Genomic DNA, 27,467 nt, shown 5'->3' with positions numbered 1-27,467 from the left:
TTATTTAAGAAGCCAGGCTAAACTCACAGGAAAAAGTTAAAGTTGATTGATTCATGTTTTCTTTCTGAACAAGTATTCCTGATTGCATTCATGTCCTTTGTTCATTCCCTCTTAATTTACAAGTAGCATGTCTTCATCTGAAATGGAGTTATTGTTTGCTCATTTTTATTTAAATTCACTTAAATATTAAGTTAAACCATAAGAAATAATTTTATTGGATCAAACATAGATATTGGCAATTTTTATGGTTCAACCCAAAGTATAAGGATTCAGAGCTACGTAGCTTCGTTGCATCAGTTTACTGTATTTTTACACAGCTCACATAGTCTATGTTTCTTGGTATGAGTAACTGTTATAGTTGATATAGATCGTCTCAATGCAGGTACTGCCTTGGGGTGTAACGAAACTTCAACCCAGGTACTATTTAAGTAAAAGTTGGAAAGTCATGCATCAGAAAAGCCTCAGAATGGACTTTTGTATTCTGTAGAAAAGTGAACTCTATTACTACCTCCATGTTCACTCCCAACTTTCAATTGCATGGCTCTATGAGAGTTAAAATAATGTAACATTATTAAAATGTTAATTTGTTCCTTTATGCCTATCCCACAATTGAATTTTCAAGTAGTTGATTACATTTCTCTCTGTGGATTCAGGAAACCGTTAGTCTCACATTATCTAATTTACTAAACATATTTTGGCCCTTACAACTTTTCCATTAGTCATTCCTAAACACATTTAGCACAAATGAATAAGACGATGTTTGATGTTAATGAGCATTGCTTCCTCGAGGCAGAGCAACCCGGGACTGCAGGTACAATGGGAAACCAAATGTTAGGATTCCAAAACCTTGGAACACTGAACCTATAGTCCTCTGCTTGGGCAAATTTGATCTTAACAGAAAAGGTAACCTACTATTAATATGAACGTTGATGTTAAGATGAATTTCAGTGTTATTATGTATGTTGGCACTAAGATGAATTTCAGTGTTATTATGAATGTTTATGTTAATATTTTATTTACAGCTGACTCCTTAATTCCTTCTAACTTTTAAACTTAAAACAATCTTTGAAACTAAATGAACCAAAAATACCTTTTAAAAGAAGAAACACATTTAGATTCTGGTGCACAGCAAATTCCCTGTGAATAAAAGTTCCAAATTTGTGATTCTATTTGCATTTCCATAAACATAGAGTCTTTGTGCTTATTATGTGACAAATAACAGTGTTAGAAATGGGGTGTTTTAAGACTCTAATTATGCATATGCTCCCATTCTCATTGGTGCATGTATTGCAGTGTAAAGCTATACAAAACTTGTACTTTGGGTTCAAGAGCTTTCCTTTTTTTAAGCTGATATTTTAATGAATTTTAACTAACATTGACTTCATTTAAAGGAATTAAAATATTAAGAAATTTAAAAGGTGCTGAGGTGCCACTGCTCCTTGGGAAGCAGATTCTGAAATGCAGACGAGCGTGCAAAATGTGTATTAAGAAGTGCCCTGGGGGTCAACACCCGGAAAGGGAAGGAAGAAGCCAAGAGTGGGGAAAGGGAGAAGTTGAGCTGTGATGCAAGCCCAACAAAGGTCTCAGTCAACATCTCAGTGAACTCCCTGGCCGACCTGAGTCTTTTCAATTGGCCAAATCAGGCACAGGGGAGTATCCTCCAGATCTCACATTGATCAGAGAGATTGGATTGTAGACCCACAAGTTCTCACACTCACGTGAGAGTTGCAGGTCCCAGGCATGGGTAAGGAAGGAGCAGAGAGTTCCAGAACAGAAAAGACCATGTGGTCTAGACCACAGATGAATTACGGGTAGTTGGTATGGACAAGGTCGTTCACACCTGAAGAAGAATCCCAGTAGCCCATCACATGACCAACACACATGGGTTTGAAGCTGACTGTGGTTATGTTCCTATATCTCTTGCTAAATAAACATAAGTTCAAATTAATTAAAATTTAATAAATGCAAAACTTTAGTTTCTACATTGCACTAACCGCATTTCAAGTGCTTAGTAGCAACAGGCAGCTGGTAGCTATTGTGTTGGATGGCACAGAGCATTTCCACCAGAAATATTGAGATAGTTGGAAATATTAAAAAACAGAATGGCAGAACATTTTGCTGGACAGCACTGCTCCGCATGTATTACACAGTCACATCTCTTGGAGGTCTTGCTGCTTCCCTGGGATACTTCCAGGATGAGGCCCTTCCCCCCATTCTCTCTCTCCTTCTCTAAATCTAAAGAGAATCTATTTTTAATCTCCATAAAACATTAAGAAATAGCTTCCCAATTCTATTTTTTAAATTTATAATTGACATCTGATTTGGTGAACTATAACTGGAATCAACAGCAACTGAAAAGTGTTTTCATTCCCTTAAGGGAAGGGCAGGTTATCAGGAAATATTTAGATTCATCCCACTCATTCAGTTAAAGAAAAAGAAGAAAACCAGTTGTTCTCATATTTAAACCATATAGACATTCATACCCTGCCACAGTAACATCCACAAATATAACAGTGGTCAGCAAAAAATTAATGGAAAGCAATACAATTACATTAAGTCTATTTTAAAACCTAGAAAATACAACATTTTAGACTTAGCCTACTCCAAAATAAACCATGTTTGATAATAAAAACCTGCTCCGTTGGGCAAACCTTTCTGTGAGTCACTTTCTTTAATTATTCAGTAAACATTGTTTTGGTAGCTTTAGTTGCCAATTCTTCCGTAGCATTCTTCTATGAGTTTTTGTAATGTGGACTGCATCGCTTTTGAAACATTTCTGAACAAACCCTTCTAGCCTTGGTATTTAATGTCTTTAGTAGCATTCATTATTTTTTTCTTCTGGAGCTTCAGTAAAAGTCTTACCATCACATAAACCACTTGTGATTGTTTTCCCTCAGTCTAGTGTTCAAAGCTTGTATTGAAAGGGTGGAGCTGAAGATCTTTCCACATCGCATATACGCCCTTCCATGAGACCCATGGGAAGAGGAAGATACACTTCTTATGTTCATGGTCTCCAGTGAAAGGGAGCTGCATGACATCACACATACATACACGTGTTACATTTTTACAAAATATACTTGAAAATTATACAACTGCACCATGTAAAAAAAACTAGTCTGGCACCACTGTATGATGTTGACACAGGAGGACTGCCATCTAGGAGTGGGCATCCATCAGAGCCCATACCTCCCCAAGTTTGATGCTGCAGTCTCAGACTGGGAATCATTTCTTCATTGGTTCATTTATGATTTATTTATTGAAAGATACAGATGATAAACAATGGGCTAGGCTTTGAGGGTTTACTGGAGCCTAGAACCAAGAATCTCTAATTAAATAAGAAACAAATTACCCATGTATTAATATGATTAAGTGACCAACACTTCAGTGTAGTAAAGCTTAGATAGGAGAATGTGGCTTAGTGTTAAGGCTAAATTGGGGCTTCCAATGCCCTTTCCAAATATATACTGTAAATCGAGATACATTCCTGAGCCAGTAGATGGGAGGCAGATGATGAGAGACCCTTGAAGTCCAAGCCTAGTCTTTCCCTAATCATTTTCATGAGCCTGGATCACAGCTGTGCAGCACACCAAGTCTCAGGCAGAACAGAGAAAGGCAGATAGCCCTCACCCTTGAGATCAATGACCCTGCCCATCAGAAAGGTGCGGCAGGTGAATGAGTCGTTCCCCTGCCATAGAGAAGGGCCTGGTGAGGGTGAAGAGGGGAGTGGACACCCACTCAAGGTGACTCTACTCCTTAAAAACAAAGGGCAGATGCCATATTGGTCAATGGACCCAGGCAACATGGGAAGAGAGTTTTTAAACTTCTCTTCTCCTGCCAGCAATCCCTGTCTCATAGGAATGTTTAGGGGTGGGGAAATTAAATAAAATACGGTGTTGATATTGGTAGGTGTGTGCCTAGCACGTAGTTGGAGTCTAAGTAGCAGCAGGTTCTCTTTTCCTTCCCCTCTCTGATGTCTTAGGAGTTTCTTGAGAGGAGGTACTGGGTCTGAATAATTTTGCAGTGTATTTGTTGAATGGAATCATTTTACTTATTGAGACTTCAACATGCTTAGCATTGAGCTTATGTAGTTTAAAAATGTTAGAACTATAGGATTTTTTAGACCAAAAAAGGGGCCTTTCAGATCATAAATCAATTCCTTTATTTTACAGAGGAAGAAACCAGGGCCCAGTGAGCTGGGAGAATGAGGATTCAAGCTCCCATCTCAGAGTGCTTTCCACATTTCACTAGGAGCACCTCAAAGGCAGTGTTTCCATCACATCTGTATCCCCAACACCCCACAAAAGTATCGGGCATGTTATTGTCTCTTAGATAATATTTGTTAAATACATTAATTCACCATATCTCCTGCTTGGCCTTTGGCAGTTGTGGATAGCTTGTGGCTTTGCAAGACTATTATGATAGATACAATTCGTGATGTAACCTTCTCTACGCTGCATGTAAGGGCTTCAAGATTGAGTCTTTCATGGAATATGTAGAAAAAAATTAAAATGTTTAATATCTTTTAAAATACATCTATGTATGTTTTTAAAGGTACATCAAGGAGTAATGCACCTGTGTGTTTCGTTTTTATTTTAGGTAGGTGAAGTAATCACAGGTGGTCAACGAGCGTTCACATCTGTGAAAACTACCTCGGACAGGAGCAGTGAACACATAAATACAAGGTACCACCCTCCCAGTCTGTCCTTAGCTGTATGATATTGTTCTCTTCATTGTCATTTGTTGGTAGGAATGCAGCTTCCAAAATTATACAATTATTTAAAGTTCTGAGATGATTCATACCATGAATGTTAATGCTTGTTTCCCAAACCATAGACTCTTGCTTTGTAGGGCTCCTGATCCCTCAAATCAAATCTGTGTATATACAGGTCCCAAAGTCTCGTCATAATATAACATGACTGGTAATGTCAACACCAATGACGGCTAACATTTACCAAGTGCTTGCTTCGTGTCAGGTGCTATTCTGTGTGGTTTACCCATATTAACACATTTAATCCTCGTAATTTTTATGTCCAATTTCCAGTTAGGGGAGCTGAGGGAGGGAGAAACTTAGAATGTACTGAAGGTCATGTAGCCATGACATGCTGGGACAACCTCGCTGGTACCGTTGCTGTCACTGCCTCCCTTTTATGATCCGTGTGTCACTCCACAGACGCCTCAACTCTCAACGGTACTAGGGCCCCTCCTGTCAATCTCCTGACTGTTGGTCATTTTCTGGCCTTTGCTTAAATTCCTTTCCCAACAGGACCCTCGTCCTCTCAAGAGAGTTTTCTTTCCCTTCTTGGTATCCTCTACTGTTAGACAGCCTTTCTCTGTCTCTCTTTGATTCCTAAGTGAAGGTCCAGGCTCTGCTTCCTGGAGACCCTCAAAACCAAGCCAATCTGCCTTAAGCAATGACATCCCATAAAGTAATTTGCACAAAGCTCTCCCCTTTCTCAGTTCTTCTCTAGAATGAGATCCCAGTTCTTCCAACTGTCCTTCTGCTTCTTATGATTTTCAGACTCTTATCATCCAGATGGTAAAATCTATTTTGAAGTAAGGCAAACTATCTTTGTGATACAAATGTATATGCTAGAATTACCACCACAAAAATACCTGAACAAGAGCTATATTTATGTGTTGCATAATAAAGCAGTCAGGGATTGGCATGTTCAAAGACAACTGCTGAACTTTTGTAGAGATTTTTAAACATGGGGTTTGTTTGAACAACAGGTATGCAATTGAATTCCTACTGAAAAACAAGTTGCTGTTTTTAACCTTGGAAATCCACTCTATTTCCCAGCTTAGTGATTTCCATTGCACATACAAGATTCACGGGTATTATGTCTATTATGAATATTCACAGTCATAATTAACCCCCAGCAGCATCAACACATGGAAAGAGTCTGAATCTAATTTGTGAGGAATCAGCAATGGAAAGTCAAATCATTGCAAACAGTTCGGAGCTGGTTTTCAGACCCCAGGAAAACTATCATTACTGTGATTACACTTGAGGATTCAAGATGTCTTAGCACGATTCTTCATAGCAGTCCCTCCTGTGATATTTTTGCAAAGCCTTATCTTTTTCATTTTGATGGCTGAGAAATGATCATACCACAATCACATATAAAATGCCTGTGGGAAGGTAGTTGTGTGGTGCTCCTTCATCACTGGCAAACTCTATTGTGCACGTTATCCCAGCCTCAGGCTGGGCGACTGCATTAACCAAGCAGCTGCCCATTCAAGCTGCTCACGGGAACTGAGATCAGGCAGGATTGTTGGTTTTAGGCAAAGGACTATAGATGCAGCCGTCTACTGGGAGGGCCACAAGAGGCCCCTTGACCCTCTCTTGGCAGAGTGGTTTATTTCTCTTGCTGGGGAGAAAGTGAATGGAGGGGCAAGAGAAACTGGGGTAGGGTTTTATTCATCAGGACTGGAGGGTAACACTCAGTGACCTCTTGTGGTCCCTTAACACTGTAAAATGAAAGAAGATGCACAAATTCCTCCAAATGAAGGGATTTATTGAGTGCTGACTCTGCTACGTGATGTTATGTGTTGTCTGTCTTTCATCTTCAAGAATAACACTGCAGATAAATACTATTATTTATAATTTACTGAGATTGAGAGATGGCATTTGCCCAAGATGTCAAAGCCGGCAAGTAGTAGAACCAGGATTATACAACCTCAGACTTGCCTTCTTCTTCTTCTTTCTTTCTTATTTTTTTTAAATCTTTTTATTTTTTTATTTTTTTTTTGAAGCAGAGTCTTGCTCTTATCAAGTGCAGTGGCAGGAGGCTGGAGTGCAGTGGCAGGATCTCGGCTCACTGCAATCTCTGCCTCCCAGATTCAAGCGATTCTCCTGCCTCAGCTTCCCGAGTAGCTGGGACTACTGGTGCCTGCTATCATGCCTGGTTAATTTTTGTATTTTTAGTAGAGATGAGGTTTCGTAATGTTGGCCAGGCTGGTTTCAAACTCCTAACTTCCTGTGATCCGCCTGCCTTGGCCTCCCAAAGTGCTGGGATTACAGGTGTGTGCCACCGCACCCGGCCAGGCTTGCCTTCTTAATCTCTTCCTGCTGTCATTTGATGAACAGAAGATTTTGATTTTAAAATAATCAAAATTATTAAAGTTTTTATGGTTAAATATTTTATGTTTGTTCTGTTGTAGAAATTCTATCCTGCCCTGAGGTCATAAAGGTAGTCCTTTATGTTGTAAGGCTTTATACTTTTGCCTTTCACATTTAGGTATAATTTGAGGAAACGTCTAATCCATCAGGAATTAAGTTTGTTTAAAGTATGACAATTTAATATGTTTAAAGTATGACAATTTAATTTTTCCCAGTGTGGACTGGGAAAATTGTCTGTCCCCCGTGTCTCTTATTAAAATGGTTATTCTGTCTACATTAGTTACCAAGGCCACCTCTGTCATAGACCAGGTGTCCACGTCTGTGTGGTTTGCCTCTGGTCTCTATTCTGCTCTACTTCCTTAATTTCCATAGTCTTATAATGAGTTTTATAACTGGCAGGAAGTATCCTCTCACCTTATTCTTCTTGAAGAGTGAGTGGGCTAATTTTAGCCCTTTGCACTTACATATATATTTCAGAATCAACTGAGGAAGTTTTACTCACACACAAACACACACACAGGTATGCATTGGGATTTTCTTTGAAATTGTATTGACCACATAGATCAATTCAGGGAGAACAGTTCTTATAGTATTAATATCTCTCTGTCCTTTCTTCAGTCTTATTTGGTATGTCTTTATAACTTTTCCATAAGCATACCAATGTTTTATTAATTTTTAGGTGTATGATATTTTGATGCTATCACAAATGTATTATTTATTTTATTCTTTTCTCTGTTGCTGGTATATAGATTGCAATTTACTTTTTCATTGTGGTAAAATACACATTACCTCAAATTTACCATTGTAATCATTTAAAAGTGTACAATTCGGTGGCATTTAGTATATTCACAATGTTGTGCAACCATCACCACTAAGTAGTCTACTTTTGTGTTTGATTTTGTAGCCAGCAACTTTACTGATCTCATTATTTTATTAATGTATCTGTGTGTTCTTTTAGCTTTTCTAGATGCCTGCAAAGAATGACAGCTTGCTTGCTTTCCGATTGATCCCTATCTCTTTTATTTCCTCTTCATACCTTACTGCACAGGGAAAGACTCCAGGATAGTGTTGAGTAGTGGAGTGAGGGCAGCATCTTTGTTGTTCTGCTGAGTCCAGAGGGAAGCTTTCCATCTTTTACTAGGAAGTCTGAGATATGTTATTTAAATACAGTAATTGTAGTGGTTTTATAGTTTATGTTTTCATATTCCAATATCTGAAGTTTTTATATTTCTATTTCTGTTCTTGTTAATTCTATTGGTTCTTGTGGTTTTTTGTTGTGTTTTTTTTTTTCCTTGAGTAGTCATCTTTTTTTTGTTCATATATTTGTTTTTTTGAGACAGAGTTTCTCCTTTGTTGCCCAGGCTGGAATGCGATGGCATGATCTTGGCTCACTGCAACCTCCACCTCCAGGTTCAAGAGATTATTGTACCTCAGCCTCCTGAATAGCTGGGACTACAGGCACATGCCACCATGCCCAGCTAATTTTTTGGTATTTTTAGTAGAGACAGGTTTTTGCCATGTTGGCCAGGCTGGTCTCAAACTCCTGGTCTCAAGTGATCCGCCCGCCTCAGCCTCCCAAAGTGCTGGGATTACAGGCATGAGCCACTATGCCTGGCCTAGTTGTTTATTTTTTACTGTGAGCTACTGCATATAGAACAGTTCTCTGAGTGACCTTGTACCAACCCTTTCCCCTACTTTCTTAGTTGTAGTTCACAAGAATAATTGTGGAATGTGCTGGGAATACAACATCTTGAGATAAGAGGGAGCTGGCTGAAATAGCCTCAGTTCGGTTTCAGTTGCCTTCCCCACTCCGGAAACATATGTCCTTCAATGCTTCAGCCCAGTGATCATGTGGTCCAGGGGTCTACAATCCAGGACGGGCTGCTTCCTGGGGTCCCTGTGCTGTAGTACAAGTGGGGCATGTGCAGAAGAGATGCCATCTGCTTCCCAGGCAGCTTTCCTGAACTTTGGGGTGCAGCCCCCAATGCACCTATGGTTTCTGTTGTCCTCTGCTGCCTGTCTCTAAGTAATAAATCTGCTTCATGCAGCCTGTTGTGTATGGGGGTGTTCTGTTTTACTGGACTCCGGCAAGTTGGTAACCAGTGCACAGGCAACTTGCTTTGCACTCCATTGCCTAGGAAAATAGTAGGGTGCTTCTTTAGAGGCCTGGGAGGTACTTGGCCAGGGAACATTGGCATGTGCTGCAGAGAAAAACACTGCCAACTTGGAACCACTTTCATCTAAATTCAAGATTGAGGATTTTTAACCAAAAACTGCTATAAACTTTCTAGCTTGTGGTGACAACTCAGTTTTCCTCTGCCCCACTGAAGCAGCTTTCCTCAAAGTGTCTTGCAGAGGTGAGCAGTGGGCATTTATTTATCGTTCACTCTTAAAACAAGAGAAGCTCTTTGGCACTGCACCCTTACTATGGAGAGGGTGTCCCATTAGACTGCCCACCTGGCATGTTCAGGGCCTTGGCCTCTGTCTTCAGACTCCGTAAGGTCAGATTGACCAAAGCACAACTTCAAGGGCTCCCTAACTGCTCTCGGGGCAAGGTGGCTTCAGCCCTCTGCTCCTCCTTCTGAGTTCCCACTTTCCTTGATTTCTGACCTTGTAGTTCCTTGTGATCTTATCAAGTCTTTCATGATCTCAAGAAAGTTTTCAGTGGGAGGTGGGAGTCTTTGGTCCAAATATGTTAGCTTACTAGGAAACCAGAAAAAAGTTCTTTTTTTATGTTTTTTGATAAAAGGAAGGAATCTCTGATGTGTTTTGCACTTAGTGATTGATTTTAGACATTTTCTTTTTTCTTGCTTACTTCCATGAAGATAAATCTGTTGATTTTGCCTTCTGGCTGTTCTTACTGGATTCTAGAGGTGATATTTCTGAAGGTCAGGTGGTGGGTAAGACCAGTGATGGGCATCTGTCCTCTGACATTAAGGTGGGGAAAACAAAAGAGAAAAGGCCCCTCTTCTCTTTATTTTGGAGATTGCTGTGATCCTCGAGTGCCCGGGCTTAGCTGCTCACTGTTTCTGACCCCAGAGATCCACGAGTAATTGAAATCCTCTATTGTGATTGAGTTCACAGCACTTTGGGAGGCCAAGGCAGTCGGATCACCTGAGGTCAGAAGTTCAAGACCAGCCTGGCCAACTTTCAGCAAAACCCCATTTCTACTAAAAATACAAAAATTAGCCAGACATGGTGGTGTGCACCTGTAGCCCCAGCTACTTGGGAGTCTGAGGTGGGAGGATCACTTGAACACAGGAGGTGGAGGTTGCCGTGAGCCAAGGTTGCACTACTGCACTCCAGCCTGGGCAACAGAGCAGGACTCCATCTGAAAAAAAAATTTTAAAGTACCGTGTCAATATCAGTGGCTATTGTTATTAACATCATTATTAATTATTTGTACAACTGAATAACTATACTAAATGATAACTGTAATTATAAAAACTTAGTCGTAACTGGTCTAATTTACCTATGTAAAGATTCACATTAGGTTATGGGATTCCTGGTTCCCAGGGAGAAGTTGGCATTCTTTTCCCTATGTTTCTATATGTACTGATAGATGACATTTGGACCTGACTTGTATCAGGATATATTTGGCTGCTAGTAATAGAATACCTAAAATGGACTTAAAAATGTAGGATGTTTTATTACCTCAAAGAACAATTATTCTGGAAGAAGGTGCTTTTGTAGGTGGTTCGGCAGCTTAGCAGTTAAGACCCCAGGTCAGCATCTTTGTATTCTATTGGCCTTTCCTTGAGTGTCACAGATGAACTCTAGAGTTTCAAATAGCAAATCCTCATACTGGCACCCTCTGTGAGAAGGAAGGTTTGGTAGGCAAAATGGTAGCCTCCAAGATGGTGGTTTCAGTGTGGGCATCATGGCTGGAAGGGCACAGTAGGAGCTCCTAGAATGCTGATAATGTTCTGCTTCTTAATCCACAGTGCATTCAATTAATGAAAGTTTCACTCTTATGATTTGGTCACTTTTCTATACATGTATTGCACTCAGTAAAAAGGCTTAAAAAGTATTAAAATCACCACATAATAAATGAAATATCTGTGCTTGCCCCAATCCTGAGCCTGACCCTCAGCTTCAGCCTCTAATGGACCCCTGCCCCTCTCCCTTCTTCCACATCTGCGCTCAGTGATGGTGTGAGCATCAGATAAGACTGTGAACATACAGGTTGAGTATCCCTTATCCAAAATGCTTAGGACCAGGCTTGTTTTTTTTTTGGATTTTTTCAGATTGTGGAATATTTGCATGATACCAGTTCAACATTCCTAACTGGAAAATCTGAAGTGCTCCATTGAGCATTTCCTTTGAGCACTATGTCAGTGCTCAAAAAAGTTTAGATTTGGGGGCATTTTGGATTTTGAAACTTCAGATTAGGGACACCCAACTTATATTGAGAGATGATTAAAAACAGCAACACATCCCTTTCAATTCACCAAAACAACTCGGTCAATTTGGTCAGTCAAATTGTCTCACTTGGGCACACATCATATAGCTCCTTTAAGTACAGTAATGACCATATAACATCTCTTTTTCCTAATGACAATAATATTATTTTATCTTCTTAGTGATAACGTTATTGAGGATAGGAAGACAGCTTTTCATTTTCAGTCTCCAGGACACACACAAACCTGGGTACATAGTAGGTACTCAGTAAATACTTATTGAATGAATGGGTACATGAATTGTGAGAAGCCAATGAAAGAGAAGGTAAATTATCTTGTTGTAATAAATAGCAATTAAAGAAAAATTGGAAACTTAGACAGCAGGACAGTAACAAGAAGTAGTGTCAGTGTTCTGTTTTCTAACTATATTTACATGACACTAAATATAATAAACAGGTTGTTAAACATCATTCCCTTACTTGAAAAATCCATCTCTAACTTTCCTAAAAATAAGCACACTCCTTACTGCTTGAGTATCTAAAAGTGAAAAGAAAAATGTGATGGGCGAGGTGCCCCAGTTCCCAAGAGTTGTGGCACCAGCACTTGCCACAGAGTCAAAGACTTTCAGCGTCTTACCTTAAACACTTCTCCAGGCAGCCTCCTCAACAGATTACCTTACCCAGCTATCCAAGCTTCCCTCACTTACCCAGGCTCTACCCTGACTGGACTGGGCCAGACACTCCCACTCCTTCCCCCCATCCCCACCTTGGGTACCTCACTCTCTGAAGATATCAGGCTAAGAGTAAGCAGAACAAATATTTTCTTACCTGTTGTCAGTGTTACCTCTCTGGAATGTTCTTCCTCCTCAAAATCTTGGAAAATACCACCCCGACCCTGACCCCAGTGCCAGGTGCCAAGTTCCCTTACTCGATGATTCCTACCGTAATTCCTTCCAGGCCTTCGTGATGTTGTCTGCTTGTGCTTTAACCTGACTTGTTTTTCCTACTTGCAGAGCCCTTGCCACACTGGTGCAAAATAGCCAAGTATATGTGTGTCCTCCTCATTTGATTATGGGCACACACCATGTCTTACTCATCTTTAAATTCCTGGCACTGATTACAGCACTGGACACCTAAAAGATGTGTGCTGAAAAGCATAATGAATTGCATTACCAACTCTTACCCACATCCTAGTACATACTGACTGATGCCACCCTTTTCCTACATGGCACTGACACTTATGGAATGCCTGCTGTGTTTCTGGCACTTCTCTATGTCCTTTACATGGATGAGCTCATTTGATCTTGACAGCCGCCCTATGTTCATTGTCATCATCCCTATTTTAAAGATGAGGTCTTTGAGGCACAAAGTGGCTGAGTAACTCACAAGGGCCAACAGCTTAGCAGGTAGAAGCCAGGATCTTGCAAGCTACCCTAGATGCTCTACTGCCTCTTGACTTGCAGTAATGAACTTTGTTTCTTGATTACCAACAAATAAATGAGACGAAAGAGGGCCTAGCAGGTTGTGGGTTTACTGTGTCATAACACAATTGGTTTCAATATTCATGCTGACCTGGAGAACTGTTTGTGTTGAGGGATATAAGCTTGTGCCAAATGTCAAGAATAGAAAACCCCTCTTTATGCTGTGTGTTTGCTAACTCATTTTCTATGAGGAACAGTATGGTGATGTTAATACCAGAGAGTTGGATTCAGTTCCCAGCTAGTTCTGCCTGTGTTTATCTGTGGGACCTTGGCTGACTATTCCTCTTGTCCTCCCACTGGGTCTGAGGATTTGATGACACAAGTAAAGGCCTTAGCATGGGGCTCAACAAAAGACAGTGTGTGGAGGGTCCCCAGGATGACCCCAGGTTCGGAGATTAATTAGAGGACCTCACAGGACTCAGCATATAATGACACTCATGGCTAAGATTTATTGCAGCAAAAGAATGGGAGGCAAAATCAGCAAAAGACTAAGTCCAGAAAAAGCCAGGTGCAAGCTTCTAAGAGTCCTTTCCCTGTGGAGTCACACAAGACATGCTTAATTCCTCTCACAATGCGTTACAACAACACATGTGAAATGTTGTCCATCAGGGAAGTTCATTAGAGACTGAATGCTCAGGGTTTTGTTGGGTGCTGGTGGTAGGCACCCTCTGCCTAGCAGGTGCCAATGTTATGCAGTCCCAGAAGGAAAGCATAAACCAAATTGACTGCACACATTGCACATTGCAAGGCATAGTGAGCTACCCTTATTGTTTAGGGAGAGTTTCATGTGGCTGTAGGGAACAGCTTACCAGCCAATGCCCAACCTTGCAGGCCTACCTTCTAAAGATAGTCATCTCTGGTCTGCCATGTTTACTGTTTTCTGCACAGTCAGCCACCAACCTTATGATGACTGACTATGCAGAAAAGTATAAGCAGCATCATAGCTGACACCACAAAACTCTATTCTTTTAAAGGCAGGTGGTTCAGTGAATACTGTGGCACCGAGGCATCTGAGAGGAAGGCGTGTTCAGGACATGCCCACAGCACCATTCATTTCTCTGGAGCATTAATTCTATCTTTACTGCTCACCCACATTCCTTCACATCTTTCAGGGCATCTTTGAATTCCCACCTCTTTCACCCCTTCAGAGGCTACACAAGCCCCTTTCCATTTTTCTCCTTCCTGTGGCATATGGAGTTTATGGTATGCTGTTTGGACTTCTGAATATACTATTTCGTATTCTTTGTATATTTTGTATTTTTTCTTCAGCAGATCTTTGTGTATTAGTCAAAATAGTGTGGAGGATCAAAAACTCAAATGCCTTCAAGGCCTAGGCAGATTACAGAAATGAAGGGAGATGGTTGCAAAGACAATAGAGAGTTGACACTTTCAAAAGAAAATGGAATCTTCCTCCCCTGACAAAGGGTGTTCACTGGATGAGCTTAGTCTGAAGGTGTCAGTTTATAGCTCCTGGATGCAACTGACTGTGATTTTCTTTAGGTCAGAGATAATTTCTTATATAATTTCGTTATTTCCCCAATAGAAAAATAATGTGTTTTTTTCACCTACTCAACAACATTTATTCAATACAGCCATCTGCCTAAGATAAAAGATGACAAAGACAAAATCTCTGCATCAAAGATATAAGTATTGTGTGAAAACAGACAAATAATGAAACAGGTATATGACAGTGTCATAAATTCTATGTTCAAGCCACATTGTGCTATTAGGTATTACCAGAAACCATGTCTATTTGCACAGAGACCATGGTTTCCCTGGTGCCTATACAGCACCTGGAATATCATAGATATTTAACATGTATCTGTTCAATGAACATTTGAATGAATGGTGCTGATTATCAATATCATTTGGGGGAATGTTATAAAAATACAGGCTACCAGGCCCAACTCCAGTCTTACTGAATCAAAATTGCAGGGAATGCAGTCCAGAGACCTGATTACCTACAGTTTTCTATCTGACCATGATACTGAGAACATTGGCCAACCGACGTGCCCCTTCTTCTGTTTCATGCTTGCTATTGCCGAGAGAACTGAGTGAGTGCAGAAGGCACAGGTTCTTGTGGGAGGAGAGGTTGCTGGGGCTGCACTTTGCTATGCACCTGAACTTGTTGTGTAGATGCCCCTGCCAAACCCCTACAAGTTAGATTGTCTGAAGCAGGAGGGTTCAGAAGCCTGATGAGCTGCATTAAGGAATAAGACCTCCCTGGAAGGATTCAGTTTTTAATCTTGGCTGTAGGGCTTTGCTTGCTGTATCATTTCAGTTATCAAATACAAATTCTTAGGGAGGTAAAGTTTCACAGGTGACATCTCCTCCAATTGCCTGTGCACTAGCAGAAGCCCAGCGACTTTTTTTTTTTTTTTTTTTTTAGCACTTTTCTTCTCCACAGGTCAGAATCTACAAGGCTCTAAGCTTCTTGATGCTAGGGACATTCTCTCCCTCTCTCTCTCTCTCTCTCTCTCTCTCTCTCTCTCTCTCTCTCTCTCTCTCTTTCTATGCTCCAGGGACATTACTTGCCAATGTTTGCTGAATAAATGGATGGGTGAGTTGAATCTATTTGAAAATTTAAATGATATAGTATCTGTTTCTGTTTGTCTTTTTTTGTTATTGTAGAAGCAAGCACATGGAGAAACTAGAAGTAGACCCTAGCAAGCACTCATTCCCTGATGTGGCTAACATAGTTCAAGAGAAAAAACACACACCCAGAAGACGACCTGAACCCAAAATTATACCAAGCGAGGAAGACCCAACCTTTGAAGACAACCCTGAAGTGCCTCCGCTGATTTGAAATATCTGACTGCGTTGCCACTGGCTGAGACCCACCAGGTCCAGTTTTGGTTGGTGTAGAGACCGCATGCATATTATTCCTGGGATTAACACAGAGTTATTTGTCAATATTGCTACTCCAGTGTTTTAACTCTTACTTTGCAAAGTAATATCCTTAAGCTAGCTTAAAATTAAAAATGTATGTCTTAAATGCTATAACTCATCATTTCCCTATAATAAAGGGTTGGTGTTGAAAATGTTTAGTAAGATCATAGAACTATTGCAAAAAATATTGATTATAAATCCCAAAATTGTCTACTTACACAAAGTATTAATTCATAGATAAAAGGACTGAGTATTAAATTGGTACTTTAGCAAACTGGTCAAGCTTAGAAGTTAAAACTGTAATTTCAGACCAATTGGAATACTTTAGTATGATTTTAAACAGCATTTCCATTTTCCTTCTCATGATGTGTCTACTTTCTCTGGTGGCATGGCATAATGGAAAGAATATGAGTTTTTAAATCAGGCACCCAGTGTTTGGATTTCAGCTCAATCACTTTGTAAAGACCTTCAGTAAGTCCTTTAATTCTCTGAGCCTTAGTGACTTCATGTATAATCTGGGAATAATAACACTTGCCTCACAGGTTTGTCTCAAGATAAATGGCAGAAAGCACTTAGTACAGTGTCAGCCATTCATTGAGAGCCTTCTCTCTCTCCTTCTTCCATTTCTCCTCTCTCTCCTCCTCCCCTTCTCCTTTCTCTTCTCCTCCCTCCCCAATTACTTTTCTCCCCTTATTCTCTTTCTTCACCTTTTTACTCCCCATCCCACTCTTCCTCCTCTATTTCCTTCTTTACTTTTTAAATATCTTACCTCTTCTTTATCTAGAACATTATGAATTCAATATTTCACATACATTGTAGGACAAATTACTGTTACTCTGATCATGATATAGCAGCATTTAAATCAGTTTCCCCAAATATTCATTCAACAAATACTTACTGAGCAACTATTGAGTGCTAGCCCCCTCTCCATTCATCAGGGATTTAGTAGTAACAAAGCAGACAAATACACACACACAGACTATGTCAGGTGGTGTTCAGAGCTGGAAAGGAGGGTCAGAGTGAGGGGATCAAGGGTGATGGGTGCTTTTTCAGACAGGGCCATTCTCTATTAAACAGGCTTCCAGTGGAAGACTCTGCTAACGTTTAGCAGATAACCAAAATGCATCAGTTAGAAAAAATGTGCTGAGAATGAGGGACTGGTTATAGGAAAAGATCTATGCATCTTGGCTGTGAGAGAAACAGCACCATATATTGAATTGGACAAAAATGTGGGAAGAGCTGTGTAGTGAAGCTCTGGAAGGGAGAGGTAGAGAACTGGAAGAAGAAGCATTGGTGCAGGTAGACAATTTAGAACTTGCACAGAATCTGAGAAGCTGAAGTAGGACTGTGACTGGGAGCTTGTGGAGAGGTCTATGGAAATTATCATGCTGTTGAAATTGTTGCCTCTATTTATCTGCTACCCCTCTGGTCCATGGCCAAGATCCTGGTGGGTGAGCTTGAAGCCAGCCTTCGTCAGCAGGCCTGCAGTAAGAAAGATGGGATGGCACACAGCGGTGGAGATCCAGGGTCAGCTGCAGCAGGCTGACCCTCTGCATCTCTCCATCACTGCAACTGATGGAGATGACTGAATGTAACACCTTTCTTCATGGTCAGCTCTACCCAGGAACCACATAGGGAAGGAAATTCTGGAAAATGGTTCCCAGCCTTAGCCAACTTGACATATTATAATCCACCAGAACTCAAACTCTACCAACTTGGAAATCATGTACATTTGTCAGGACTGTATTTAACTTCCACATAAAGAGAAAGCAAAATTATACTTTTGACCAAACTAATACAATTATCCGTTAAACAAACAAAACTGTGCTATCTGTTATGGACTGAATAATTGTGTACTCACAAAATCCATATGTGGAAGTCCTAACCCCCAGTGTGATGGTATTTGGAGGTGGGCCTTTGGGAGATAATTAGGATTAAATAGTATCAGGAGGGTTGGTTCCTCATGATGGGATTTGTGTTCTAAAGAGGAAGAGACACTGGAGACCACTCTCTCTCAGTCATCTGAGGACATAGTACTAAGTCAGGAGGAGATCTTGGACTTCCGGCCTCCAGAACTGGGAGAAATAAATTTCTGTTGTTTTAAGTACCCAGTCTATGGTACTTTTTTGTGGCAACCCAAGCAGATGAGGACATTATCCCTCTCCCAAAAAAGATATACAGAGTCCTACATGTGACCTTATTCATCCATGACTGACGGTTATTTCTCTTCTAGAGGAGTCACGCTCTCATTTTTATATCCTATGAATTAACTATTGAGATGTAAAGTTAACCACTATTAACACATCCTATGTTAGAATGGAAAAAAAAAAGAAACAAAGTGAAGGGATTTACATCTATAGATACATTTCTATGTGGATGGAAATATGTGGTCCACGGTGTTGTTTTGGGTCCCCAGGAATTACCATTGTTTCAGAGCCAATGTCCAGTAATCCCTGAAATGTCTGGGTGTTTCTTTCCTCTCAGTGCACAGTCACCCTCGTAAATGCAGTTCCCTTTGCAGAAAGCTAGAAGGAAGATTTATAGAATAAAATTTTGGCAGTATAGCAGGGTTCTTCCCCAAGGAGATCCAGCTGTCAGGTAGTAAACCAGGAGGATATCTGCGGGAAGAGTGTTCCAAAACCTAGACAGATTTTTATATATGGATATGTGTGTTTACACACATATATATTCGTATCAAAGCAAGGAAGAAATACCATCACTACTATAGATCTTGTGTTTGAAGCTGATCACGTGGCTGCAGCTGGTAACTGATATTTATAACCTTCTCCTTCCACTACTTATTTCATGTTACCTTTCCTTCAGCAAGCCACTCCACGGGGTAGTTCCTGACGTCTTGGGGCAACTCAGTCTTCATTCCTGCACATTCTATGCTACTGACAGTCCTATCTGTATTGGGCTATTTAGTTTTCCATTTACTGTTACCACAAAACTGGAGGTACTAAAAAGATGCCCCAAGAATTATCTGCATTTCAGTTAAATCCCTCCCTCTTCTCTCCTACTGCCCGTGAGCAGTAGCTATTCATTTTCTTGTGAGAGTGAAATCACCCAGCCAGTACACTGACTTCCTTCTTTGTCTGTTAGTTCACGGCACAAAGACCCCAACATGGCTAGATTTGTCTCCACTTGCAATCAGAAGGCAGCATTGTTGTGTTTTCTGATGAAAGCACTCTTTCCTTTGGAACCAATCTCTCTAAACCAGCAGAGCCCCAAGTTCCAGAGGCAGGAAGTAAAATGTTGTCAAGTTAATTAGTAGGGGCAGTAGTAAGCGGGCCATACTCATTCCCATCCCTTGGTCCCAGATCTATGCATCTTGGCTGTGAGAGAAACAGCACCATATATTGAATGGAGATTCAGATTCTATGTTATATCCCAAGGAACATTACCTCATCCACAAAAAGCATTATATCACATGCTGGCACTTTAATTAAACCTTCAAAAGGCCACTTCATTGTTCTATCAGGCCAGCTGCTCCGGGTAAGTTCATTGAATTCTATAGCATCATTCTATTGGCATGCTTCATTTGCTGGAAATTGAGTCGCTTGGTTAGAAGTGACGCTCCATAAAATACTATGACAGTGAATACGGCATTTGTTAGGTAAGTCCACAGATGGTGGTTTTGGCAGAAGCACTGTAAGGAAGGAAGAAAGGTTTATGTTCAGAATAAGTGCATTTTTCAGTGAAAATAAGGGTCTTTCTCTTCCATAATAGAATTGTTCTTGTGTAATCAACTTGCCACCAGGTGGCTGGCTGGTCCTGTAGGGCCTTTAAGTGGCTATATATGGGACTAAGTGTTGGCTTCTACTTTTGTCATATTTGTCACTGTGAAAGTCCAAAAACATCTGCAAATTACTGGACACTCCTTCCATCAAGAGGTGGAGTCCCCGCCCTCTTGCCTTGAATCTGGGCTAAACTTGTGACTTGCTTCTAACCTATAGAAATAATGTCATAAGGCTTTCACGGCCATACCACTAGATGGCTGTCATAGTCACACCAATTCTGGTTCGTTCTCTTGGGACACTTGCTCTGGGCGAATCCAGCCACCATGGGAGAAGTTCAACCACTCTGGGACTGCCATGCTGGAAATGCCAAACACGGGCGTTCCAATCACAGCCTCAGCAGTGTTCCTGGCTACCGCATCAACTTCCAGACAGACAAGTCTGCCATCTTTTATGTCCAGTCCAGTCAAGCCTTTACATTACTGCAGTTCTAGTCAACATCTGGCTGCAACAGCAGGAGAGACCCCAAGTGAAAACTGTCCCGCTGAGCTTTCCCAAAATTGAACCCACAAAATTGTGAGCAAAATACAATGGTTTTAATCTACTAAATTTGGGAGGTAATTTTTCATTTGGTAGCAGTAGCAATCAGAACATATTTGGCACCTGGAGATGGGGCTTTACCAAAACAAAATCCTAAGACATATGGTTATTGCTGGGGGCCAGGGAGCAGTCAAGCTGGAATGTCCCTGAGGTGGCTGATGCGTTTGGATGCTCCAGGAAACAGACACCAAGAAGAAGTTAGAACTGCAAGAGATTTACTGGGGGGTAATGCCTATGTAAGAAGGAGAAAAAGGGGAGCAGAAGTACAAATGGAAAGCATTAAGACTTTCAAGCTTAGATGTGACTTTGACACCTGTAAAATGAGGCAGAAGGAAAAGGAAGGAGGATTGGCTAGAAGGACCCTCTAACTGCAGCTCTGAGAGAATCTCAGCCAATGGGGAGCTCCAGCACAAAGACTGCCACAGAATACGGGCATGTTGGGCAGAAATGGCCAAGCCTGGATGCCCTGCCATGTTGAGTTATTGACTGGAAGCTGCCTTGAAGAGTGTGGGGGCCTCCGCCCAAATGCTGCAGTGGACCTGGGAGGCACTTGCCCCTGAGGTTGTCGGCTCTTTGCACTCCTTGTGGCAGGTTCTGTCTGGAAGAGGTCTGAGCAGTGCATCTCTGTGGCTACACAAGACTATTAAGGAAACTTGATAGGCCCCAGGAGGCTGTCAGTGAGGATGTATAGGAAACTAAGGAACATGCTCTTCCCTGATGGAAGGAGGTCCTCGTTATGTAGCACAAGAAAATTTAGTAACTGTTGCCTATGGTAACACGAAAAAAATGTTTAATGCACCTACTGACTTGATGCATTTAATGAAAGAGATTTCCAAATTGAATGCTGAAAGTGTCCGCTAGGCTCTTGCAGGTACAAATCACAGAGTACAAATAGTGATAAGCTAAAGAGGACATGTAAAGGAGCTAACCTGGCTAGGTTCAAAACTAAAACTTTCTCATCCCAGTCTCTTTCAGCAGAGTGAAACTGCCCTCACCGTAACTGTGGACCACTGTGTTGTTTGGTGTCCTCTTGGGTAGTGTTTCCTGAAGTTGGGGGTACACAGGCTGGTACGTGACTCATGCCTGAGAAGCTTCTAAATGACAGTGGGCCAGGGTCTGATCCTGTGGGCAGAATCAGTCCAGACAGCGAGAGAAGAAGGGCTGAACTGAGGCAACGGGAGAATGTGACCCTCTCCTAAAGCTGGCTGAGGTTCCCTGAGCAAAGGACGGCCTGGGTTCATCTAGGGCACCGTTCATTTGCACTACCTGGAGGGGTGAGGAGCCTGAGAGAAGAGGTGGGAGTGTGCTGCAGGACACTAGGGACTGAGGACAGAATCTCAAAGGATTGGAAAGAACCAAAGATGTAGGAGAGAGGGACAAACAGAGAACCTCTGAAGGGGCTAGGAAAGGGTCTCAAGAGGGAGAAAAACTGCCTCCAATTCTCCCCCAACCCTGCAGAGCAGGAAGCCTGACCAAGCCCCTAAGAACAGTCAAGGTCCTGTTTTTCCTAGCCTTTGACTTGAATGAATAAGGGAGAGGGTGGTCACCAGGACCCAGAGAGACAGCTGAGTCCAGTAGGCAACTGACAGGAGCTGAGACCCTCTTCCAGGGGCAGCCAGCCCAGTGCCACCCACAGGGAGACAGCTGGGAGAATAGACGTCTTGACCTGACTCCCTCCTTCCCTCCTATCTCTTGCTAAAGCTTCCCAGTGACCAAAACCCACTGGAAGCCAGAGGCAACGGAGCCTGTTGATGGGGTCCTTCAAGGTCATCTTCCTGGGCACACAGCACGGTGAAGAGTGGGGGAAGAGTCAGCATTCTCCCTTTTATCTTCCTTCCTCCCCCACTCCACTTCTCCCACACTGCAGGAGGGGGCTAGATATCCAGAGTCCAGTAGACCATGACATGAGCAGGATGAGAGAAGGGAGAGGAAGAACCACATTGCCACCACCTTTTCTGTTGCATTTCTAACCTCAGCATCCTGAGAAAGGGAATGAGGAGGGAGAGGAGACAGAGGATGCAATGCCAGGGTTTTGACTGCTATAGGGACAGTCTCATCTCTGAATATAGATGAAGAATATGAGTCCAATGGCTGAAGGGCCAAGAAGAAATGCCACAGGATCTGCCTAAGTCTTCATCCAGGGGCAGGAAAGGGCCACCCCCACTGAAGAAAGGTGAAGGCATAGTGGGAGACAAATCTGTTGCGTTTGGATCACACTGACAAGGTTAACATTCATGCTTAAAAGTTCGTGGATAATAAGCAGTGATTCCAGAACCGGGCACTCCAGCTGCTCCTTCCAAAGTCCCCCGTGCCACCCTCTCATGCTCTGCCTCTGCTCCTTTTTACATCTGGGGACCTGGTTTGTTTATGGCTCCCATGTGAGCACCACCAGCAGCAGGAGAGGCCTTCAGTTCTCCTCCCAGTCCTCACAAGGAAGAAACTCATGAGGCGTGATGCCCAACGCCCTGCATGCCATGCATTTTCCTTCTGATTTTCTTCTCATGCCTTTCTTGAGCAGCATGAACCAGCCCTGTGGTATCAATGCCTATCCCGGCCACCGTCCCCCACACAGCTGTTTGTGTCTGCATTCTCCTCCTGGCTGCCATGATGAGCCTGGCAACTGCATGCCCCTGCATGTGAGTGGCGTGCAAATGTCCAGGTGAGACCACTGACAGTGACCACTGAGGAGATGTGAGTCTGACTCAAGGCCCCCAGGCCTGAGTGGCGGTGTCCTCCTTCCTCGCTCACGGGAGGGCTGCCCTCCATGTGATAGCTGATTTGCAGCATGTGGTGTGTGTCTGTCACCCTTTGCAGCCTGTCACAGCTTTCCTGATGCATTTGGATGGAAAGTGCTACCCCATCTGCAACTGATGCATGTCAGGCCAATGTGTCTACCACTCTATGGCAGACCCAAGCTAAATTAGTGGTTCTCTTCTACGTCTGCTCCCTAATTATTGCTCTTTGCATTTGGTCTGGTGTTTTCCTTGTATTCGAGATCAGCTGCAGCTTGTCCAGCTGCTAGGGCTCTCCACTTAGCACACATTTACCAAGGACCTAGGAGGTGTGAGGAGCCATATCAGGTGCCAGGGAAGATTCACTTGCAAGGTCCCATGATTCCAGTTCTCATGTTCCTTCCCTGAGGACTCTGCTCCCTCCAGCCATCACACGAAGGCTGGTCACTGAGGGTCGCCTCTTCCCTCCCCCCATGCTCCATATGCATCCCCTCCCAGGGCCCAGTCTCATGGCTTCTGCCACCAGCTCTGGTTGGATGCCTCTGAAATCTCCATTTTAGGCCTTGAATTTGTGCCTAAACTTCCTCTCTCTTCTCCTGGATGTCTTATACGTGGTTCCATACAAAGTTCAGTATCTTCCTTCTCATTCTTTCTGCCACTTCATCTTATTCTGCCTCTTCTGGCTTTAGTTTTATGGATTAACTTTCCAGTCACCCAGATTAGAAAACACTGTCACTGCTTCCTATATTCAACATTCAACTGGCAACTAACTCCTGTACATGCTACCTCAAAGAAAGCATCTCCAGTTCTCTCAACCCTGTCTACATTTAATCCCCATCATCTGCTGTGCCAACGTGGCCCCAACTTCTGCCCTCCTTGATATAAATGCCCCCTTTGACTGTTACCCAAGGGCAAGGTTGAACACATCAGATCTGGGCCCCAACCTGCTATGTGCCACATGTCCCACCACCTTTCCCACAGCACTCACCCTGCTCACAGCCCCAAGGTTGTCACCATCCCTGACAGCCAGTGTGACATATCCACTGACCCCTGCTGGTGCTGTGGACTGAGGCTGGTGGTGTGCTGGATCTGAGGGGCCCAGGGGAGCTCCTCTCAGGCTTGGCCAGGAGTGGGGAGTGCTGCCAGGGCCCAGGGACAGAGTGAAGGTCCTGCTGGTGGAGGGGAAGGCAAGACAAAGTGCACAAGGCATCTCTTCCTTGACAAGAACATCCATTGTTGGAATCATTGTAAATCAGTGGAGCCTTCGTCAGAGAGAAATGAAGTCTGATATAATGAGCTATCATCTTGCTTCAGCTGCACTGGCTAAGTGTGTCAGTTCATGTGCTATCAAGGTGAGAAATCATGGGACACCATGACCCAGGAGCTCCCTGCAGCAGGACTCAGGGTTATGGAGAACCATATTATTTACTCTGCTCACCTGCACCAACAAAGGAAAAACAATGCTGTCTGGTTACTATTGTTACCTAACAAACCATTCTGTATTTAGTGACATAGCAACAATTTTATTATGCTCAGGGTCTCTGTAGGTCAGAAATGCCAACAGGCATAATGAGGACACTTTGTCTTTTCTCTTATGCCTCAGCTTGGAAGACCCACCAATCAGGGGTGATTTGGAATCTGGAGGCTGGAATCATCTGGAGATGTCTTTATTTGTACATTGAGCAGTTGATGCTTTTGACCAGCCTTCAAGTGGCCTGACAGCCAGAACGGTCACGCATGTCCATGACAGCTAGTCCAGGCTTCCTCAGGGCAGGGCAGAGTGGCTGGGTTCCAAGAGTGAGCACCCCAAGAGAACGATGAAGGGATGCATGGCGCTTTTTTTTGGACAGAATCTCACTCTGTCACTGGGCTGGAGTATAGTGGCGCAATCTTGGCTCACTGCAACCTCTGTCTCCCCGGTTCAAACAATTCTCCTGCCTCAGCCTCCCGAGGAGCTGGGACTACAGGTGCACACCACTATGCCTGGCTAATTTTTGTATTTTTAGTGGATACAGGGTTTCACCATGTTGGCCAGGATGGTCTCCATCTCTTGACTTTGTGATCTGCCTGCCTCAGCCTCCCAAAGTGCTGGGATTACAGGCGTGAGCCACCACGTCTGGCCGGATGCATGGCATTTTTAAACTCTAGCCTTGGAAGTTGCATAGCTCATTTCTGTCATACCCTAATGATCAGGGAAATTACAGAGGCCTGTCCAGGTTCAAAGGGAGAAGAGTCTCTACCTCTTGCGGGGGAGAGTATAAGGTTCTCAAAGAGCTTGTGGAACAACAGATATTGTTGGGAGATCTTTGGAAAATACAGTCCACCACAACACCCTTCCTCCTCCATGAAGCTCAAGTTCTCTTAGGTGACATTGCAATGTTCCCTTTGTCAAGAAGAGGAGGTGGTTCCTCACCTGTTGTTGTATAAATAAAAGATTTGGGCGATGGGGGTGGGGAGATACAGATTTAATTTTACCCCAAGGCCATTTTTAGAACCTACACCACTGCCTGCCGCTCCTTCCTTTGGAGAGTTCTAGAGATAAAAATATTTACAAATCAATGCAAGGCCAAATAAAGATCCTCAGAGGCAGTTTAGAAGAGTGGTTTGGAATTATGAATTAGATCCTCTTTAGTGTTCCTTAGGTTTTGCAGATAAAAATAGAAAAGAAAAATGTTAATTTCCTCTGGCTGTATTTCTCTGAGAGCCACACTGAACTGTAATATTGTACTTACCTATTCATTAATTATTTTTCTGGTAGTATCTTTGCATTCTATGTAATATTACTCAAATTTCCCAAGGTGTCAGTGTGTGAGTTTATCTGTGATCATCATCATGGCCTTAATTCAAATTTTCCTGGCTCTAGCCCCATCTGCTGATGAAGGACCTCCAGCTTGTGTGCCCATGTATTCCTGGGGAACCTCTCACCATGCCAATGTTTCTCTACCCAACTGGACAGCACCTTTTGGGGACATCCTTCCCTCCAGCCTCCAGTCTCTTCTGCTGTTCTTTGGACCACTACACATGCCCCTGGGCTCTGGCCATGCCAACATGTCCAACAATTGCAGGCAATCTTTTACTATTAATAGAAGAGTTCCCAGTGCAGTTCTTTGAGGGCTCTCAGACTTTAGAGAATAGACTACTTTTGCATGAATTGGAAATGTTTTCCCTGCCCTTTGTTCTGTGTGCAAGTGGTGGGTGTTGGGGTAGAAGTGAGAATACCTTCTCCATCTCCCATGTCTTTAGCCGTGGATGGTCAGTGACCATCACCTACCCAGTGGTGCATAATGAGAGTCCTGACAGTGGGGATCCCTTGTCATTGTTCTCACCTGTTCTCAAAGTAAAAACAGATACTGGATCTCCAAGAAAGCTTCAGGTATTCTTTCCAAAAAGCTCCGATAATTGACCCAACTTTGTACACCACTGGTGAAAGAACTGCCAGCCCCTTCAGTGTCATTCCAGAAGCAAACCCTCGTATCCTAGGACTTGAGTTGATGTCCTCAATTGATACTCTTTCCATAATCCATGCTTCCATTCCTCTCTCTTCTCAAGCCCTGTCTTCTTAATCCTCTTCCCCCAACAGGACCCCAGCTGTCCCATTTTCTTGGAAGTATCAGACCTCTAAGTGATCAAAGCTAAGCCTTCTGCTGTGTCTTAAAAACATTGTCAATTGCATCATCCTGGGAGCCTCAGAGAGAAAGGTAGGATCTTGTTTTGCTGCAGGCTGACCCTGTGAGGCTTAGGTTTAGGTGGGGCCATCTGAAAGAGTAAGCTCTACCCCTTAGAACAGGGCAGGAGGAAGGGAGGACTCTTCCATTCTGAGATACAAAATAAAACCCACCTCACACCATGAACATTATTTTCCAAAAAACCTGATTTGGACTCCATATGGCAGTCATATATATTCTTTCTGGTAACATAACTTTGCTTGGCCTCGTTTCCTGTGAACAGTCGTGGTCTTATTTTGTTTAGAGATTGTTCATGCAATTGCTGCCTTGGGTAACCAACAGAGCTGTAGGACGTTGTCAGACAATGACGCATTCTGTGCCCAATCTCTTTTCCTGAATTCCCAGGATTCTCCTCCAAGTCAGGAAGGCAGTGGTATTTTTATTTAAGTAGCTACACTATGCAAAGCCATATCTCTCCTTAGGACTCAGCCAATTTCCCCAGGTTCTGCTAAAGGCATATTTTGGAATTGTCACCACACAATCCTCTGAAGCACCACTCTTCTCGGGAGGTTAAAGTCTGTTCCTGGTACAGCTCTTGAAGTCAACCCCTACTGTCATCAGGTTGAGTTCTCCCCCCAAAATGAGTTAACAGAGCAGGTCTGAGGCTGCTGTCCTTAGAAAGACCTGCAGGCATGGCCGTCATCTGGGAACTTGGACTTGGGGAGGGTTTCCACCATTCCCAGAATTGATAAGGGTGGCACAGTACCTAAACAGACAATGTGGTATATGTTCAATTCCTGCTTTCCACTCACTAACGAGTGAACCTTCTGGGAGTCTGGAA

General features: G+C 42.7%; 1 protein-coding gene across 7 annotated transcripts in view; it reads left to right on the top strand.

Annotated features, from left to right (window-relative positions):
- LRRC6 (leucine rich repeat containing 6) overlaps positions 1-17,968 on the top strand; it is a 96,718-nt gene extending 78,750 nt beyond the window's left edge. For 6 of the 7 annotated variants that reach the window (XM_033202777.1, XM_033202775.1, XM_033202773.1 and 3 more), the window contains 2 exons: positions 4,597-4,682; positions 15,635-16,162. In XM_033202777.1, coding sequence (XP_033058668.1) covers positions 4,597-4,682; positions 15,635-15,809 — 261 coding nt within the window. In that variant the 3' untranslated portion in view covers positions 15,810-16,162. Of the gene's footprint in view, positions 1-4,596; positions 4,683-15,634; positions 16,163-17,333 lie in introns of those variants that run through there. The other variant, XM_033202774.1, reaches the window with a different exon arrangement.
- Positions 17,969-27,467: the final 9,499 nt, after the last annotated feature.

The sequence above is a fragment of the Trachypithecus francoisi genome, unplaced genomic scaffold (genome assembly GCF_009764315.1).
Source record: "Trachypithecus francoisi isolate TF-2019V2 unplaced genomic scaffold, Tfra_2.0 Lachesis_group7, whole genome shotgun sequence".
Classification (NCBI taxonomy): domain Eukaryota; kingdom Metazoa; phylum Chordata; class Mammalia; order Primates; family Cercopithecidae; genus Trachypithecus; species Trachypithecus francoisi.
The sequence above is the reverse complement of the archived record's forward strand: the minus strand, read 5'-3'. Positions and strand labels throughout refer to the sequence as shown.